The sequence below is a fragment of the Gavialis gangeticus genome, unplaced genomic scaffold (genome assembly GCF_001723915.1).
Source record: "Gavialis gangeticus isolate Ggan-Ray unplaced genomic scaffold, GavGan_comp1, whole genome shotgun sequence".
Classification (NCBI taxonomy): Eukaryota; Metazoa; Chordata; order Crocodylia; family Gavialidae; genus Gavialis; species Gavialis gangeticus.
This window is the reverse complement of record NW_017729024.1, coordinates 165,249,404-165,253,740: the sequence shown is the minus strand read 5'-3', so window position 1 is coordinate 165,253,740 and position 4,337 is coordinate 165,249,404. Positions and strand designations below refer to the sequence as shown.

Below are 4,337 nucleotides of genomic sequence, written 5' to 3'. Positions count from 1 at the left end.
GCTGGGAAGGGGAGGGTATGGAGGGGGGCAGGGCTGGGGGTCAGGGGGAGCTCCCGAACCCTGACCTTCACCCCGGCGCAGACCCGCCGGGGGTCCCATCCGTGTGGTGCCGTGCCTCCGACTACGAGAACTTCTCCTGCTCCTGGGCCGCGGCCCACGACACCTTCCTGCCCACGCGCTACATCACCACCTACCGGTGAGCCCCTGTCCTGCCCCCGCCCCGTGCCTGGGCTCCCGCCCCTCATGCCCTGCCCTGCTGCCGGGGCAGCTCCCAGCACCGGTGGCTTCAGTCCACACACTTGTATGCACACATACACCATCATATGCATGCATGTGACTGCATGTGCGCGCACACATGGATATGCCTACACACATGCATACACATGCACATATGCACTGTCACTGGACTTCACATTAGGTTTGGTTTGGCCAGCAGCTCACTTCCATGCACATGCATGCCCACACGGACTTGCACATGCATGCATGCCCATGCACAAACATGCATACATATGCGCACACAGCTCAGGGGGCTGGAACAGCAGCAAGAGGCTCCTTCTGCCCCAGTCCCGTCTCCACCACTCCTGCCCCTGCCCTGATGCCCCCTGCCCCGCCATGGATTCAGCAGCTGCTTCTTCTCTGCTTTCCTTCATGCGCAGGAAGAAGTCGCTGACGGGGGAAGAGAAGCGAAGGTAAGACCCGTGTCGCCTGTCCTGTGACATCACAGCACCGTGTGATATCACGCACGGGGCCAAGCGGGGCATGGGTATGGCGTGGGGATGTATGTCCGGCCCCCTGCTCCAGCCGGGGCTGCAGGCTCGGGAGGGGCACAGCTGAGCCGCTGGCAGAGGGACCAGCCCGCACAGTTATATTTAGCCCAGCTTAAGGCCCCGTCCATCCGTTCCACATCCCGGCAGCTTCCTGCTTGTGCCAGGACACGGGGAGCCCTGCCCTGATCCTGGCGCCTTCCTGCTGCAGGAAGAGACGGGGCCAGCGCCCACCCACAGACCTCCCCAGTGCCCCCTAGCCAGGCCCCAGGGCGGCGAGGGGGCTGGAGCAGGGCAGGGCATAGGGGCCCGGTGCCTGGGGGGCAGGAAGCAGCAAGCTGCCATGCCATGGTGTGGAGCAGGAGAGGCCTGGGGTGCAAGGGCCTGGTGGGGTGTTGCTGAGCCATGCGCCCCGTGTCATTGGCAGGGTGCAGGGCGGGCCGGTGGGGCTGTGCCTGCAGGACCCCGCGCGCCCAGGCACGTGCACGGTGCCCAAGTCCGAGTTCTGGAGCTCGTATCGGCTCAACGTGACAGAGGTGAACCCGCTGGGCGCCAGCTTCCGCCTCCTGGACATCACCATGCAGGCCATCTGTGAGTGCGCATGCGTGGGCGCCCACACGTGTGCATGTATGCATGCACACAGGCATAACCATGCAGTCATGCACATACACATGCACATCTGTGCACATGCATGTGCACATATGGAGTGTACACGCACATGAATGTGCATGCATGCCTGCATGCACACACAGGTGGGGAGGTGGGGACAACTACACCCAGCTGCCCCGGCACGTGAGCTGATGCCCCTGCCTGTCCCCCTGCAGTGAAGCCGGACCCCCCGGAGGGGCTGGTGGTAGAGCCGGTGCCGCGAGCCCCGCGGCGGCTGCGCGTGCGCTGGCAGTACCCCACCTCCTGGCCCAAGGAGCCCCACTTCCAGCTCAAGTTCCGGCTCCAGTACCGGCCCGTCATGCACCGTGCCTGGTCCGTGGTGAGTCCCGGCGGGGAGGGGGGTGGATGCACGCGCACATGGGGCTGGGAGGCGCCGCGTTGCCGCGATCCCCTTGCAGGCTCCCCGCTCCGTGCAGGTGGAGACGGCGAACCTGTCCGAGGTGATCACCGACGCCTTCTCCGGGCTGGAGCACGTGGTGCAGGTGGGCGCCAAGGACTTCCTGGACGCCGGCAACTGGAGCGAGTGGAGCGCCGAAGCCCGCGCCACACCGGTCACTGGTACGGCAAAGCAGCCCCCGCTGAGGTGCCCTACATCCTCTGCCCCGCTCAGGCCACACGGCTTCAGTGCATCCGTGGCAATATGGGGCAACTCTTGCCCTGCCGGGCCCTGAGAGGGGCCGGGACCCCCCGCAGCCAGCATCCATGACTCGCCATCCTCGGTCTCCCCAGTGCCTCCGGACCCAGCCGCCACAGCCAGCACAGAAACCACTACCGAAACCGGCCCGGAGCGCCTGGCCCAAGAGCCCTCGCCTGCCCCCAACCCCGAGCCCATTGGTGAGTAGCATTGGCACCGGGGTCCCCGGAGCGGTTGGGGCTGAGGGTGGCCCCACTGGGTAGGGACTCGTTGGAGGGCAGGGGTCCTGCGGGAGCTGGATGTGCAGCAGGGGCCGGGACGGCACTCACGGTCCACGCGTGCATGCAGACCGCAGCGACCCCACGGAGAGGATCGCCGTCCTGGTCTCACTCGGGGTCTTCGCCTTCGTGGTCCTGGCCGCCGTCCTGTTCGTCGCCCTCCTGGTCTGGTAGGTGCCACGGCAGCCCTGGGGAAGGGCGCGCGGGGATGGGCGGCCTCGGCGTGGCCCGCAGACCTGCAGGCGGGAGCGATTGGCAGCAAGGCGGTGATCAGCGGTGCTGCGGGGCACCCGGTGCCTCTAAGGGCACAGCCGGAGCGGGGCCTGGCCGGCAGCCCTACACCCCGAGCAGCTCAGCCCAGCCCCTGGCAGCCGGCGGTGTTTACCAGCCGAGCCGTGCGCAGAGCCAGCAGGAAGGGCCGGGATCGGCTGGAGCCGCGCCAGCCCCAGCAGCTGGAAAGGGAGCGCAGGCCGTGTTGGGGGCCCAGCCGCAGCAGGCATGGGGGCCTGGGCTGTGCCTTCTCTGGTGGATGCATTTGGGGGTCTCGCGGGGCAACTGCTGGGGAGAGACCCCGGTGCCAAGCTGACCAGCTCTGCTCTGCCCACAGGCGCCGGGCGAGGTGTCAGGGCAAAGAGACGCCCGAGAAACACAACTTCCTGGCAGCCGCCGTCCACCTCAAGGCCCTGCCGAGTGAGTGGGGTGGGCGCCGGGTGGCAGAGAGGCATGGGGGGCGCGGGGTTGGGGGTACAGAGCAGTTGGGCAAGAAGGGGGGGATGCAGGATGGGGTCCCTGGGGATGCTCCCAGGATGGCGCCCGGCTAGAGGAGAGGACCAAGGTTGTGGGGCAGCCCCAGTGCCGGAGCCCAGCCCCGCTGCATCCTGCTCTTTCCCTGTGTCTCTGCAGAAGCCCAGATCTTGTAGCCGGGACCCCGTGGCTCCGTCCCCCCTCATCACCCCCCAAGGACACGACACCACTGTGGGCTCGAGAACGGTGCCCCGCACCTGGACTGCGGTACTTGCCCTGCCTGCCACCCACACCGTTGCCCTGCGCCGGCAAGGAGCCGGCTGCGGCCCCCAGGCAAGGTGGGGCATGGACCCCGGCGGGCAGCAACGTCGGGGGCATTGGACCTGCCTGCGCGTGGCAGGTGCAGGAAGAAGCCCTGGGGATTGGGGCCCACGAACGCTGCCCAGGCCTCAAACTCCAGCCCCGGACTGAGGGTGCCGGCTGGCGGCACGGGGACAGGACAGGGCCTGGGGCTGACGCCAGCGGCACGGGGCATCACCCCCTGGGCACAGCCTGCAGAGAGGCTCAAGGACTGCCTGAGACCTGGCCCCTATTCCTGCTGCTTGGCGCTGGCTTGGGGGCCCTTTGGGTACCGGGGCTGGGGTCTGGCATGCGTGGCCAGCTGAGAGCGCGATGCTGAACCCCCACACGTGTCCCAGAGCGTGTCTTCACGCACGCACACACCAAGGCTGCATAGGGAGGCCGTGAGCTGGGCTGGAGGGGCCCTGGAAGCAGGGGGTGACCCCAGGGCCAGACCCCCAAGCCTCAGAGTCTGCGAATAGGATGTCTGCTCTGCACCTCCCTGCCTCTGGCCAGGGGCACAGCCCTGCCTGTGCCAGGCGCTGCTGGGTGGACCCCCGGCCCGGCGCCCCCCCGGTAATCGCTTCCATGTGTTGGCACCGGGCAGGCGCTGCAGCACAACCCGACTGCCAGAAAGGGCTGGGTGGGAGCACGGAGCTGGGGGCTGGCACGGTGCGCAGGCGGGGAGGCCGGGGTCTGTCCTGCATCTGCAAGGACCCAGCTGGCCGGCCCCGTCCCCCCAGCCCTCGTCCCTCCACAAACCCCAGGAGTTACCCCGACATGGGCAGGAGCAGCTCCCCCAGCACCTACTCTGCTCCCTGCTTCCAGGTGCCTCCTCCCGGCGGGGTCCTGGCAGCCGCCCTGAGCTCTACCTGGGGTTTTCCTCCAGCCCAGGGGTGCCACGGGGGC

General features: G+C 68.1%; 1 protein-coding gene across 1 annotated transcript in view; it reads left to right on the top strand.

Annotated features, from left to right (window-relative positions):
- IL11RA (interleukin 11 receptor subunit alpha) overlaps window positions 1-3,947 on the top strand; it is a 15,605-nt gene extending 11,658 nt beyond the window's left edge. Inside the window, exons 5-13 of the mRNA XM_019518055.1 lie at window positions 82-196; window positions 657-689; window positions 1,192-1,355; window positions 1,589-1,752; window positions 1,850-1,991; window positions 2,163-2,267; window positions 2,416-2,515; window positions 2,953-3,035; window positions 3,249-3,947. Of these exons, the coding sequence (XP_019373600.1) occupies window positions 82-196; window positions 657-689; window positions 1,192-1,355; window positions 1,589-1,752; window positions 1,850-1,991; window positions 2,163-2,267; window positions 2,416-2,515; window positions 2,953-3,035; window positions 3,249-3,265 (923 nt within the window). The 3' untranslated portion in view covers window positions 3,266-3,947. The remainder of the gene's footprint in view (window positions 1-81; window positions 197-656; window positions 690-1,191; window positions 1,356-1,588; window positions 1,753-1,849; window positions 1,992-2,162; window positions 2,268-2,415; window positions 2,516-2,952; window positions 3,036-3,248) is intronic.
- The last annotated feature ends 390 nt before the right edge of the window (window positions 3,948-4,337 follow it).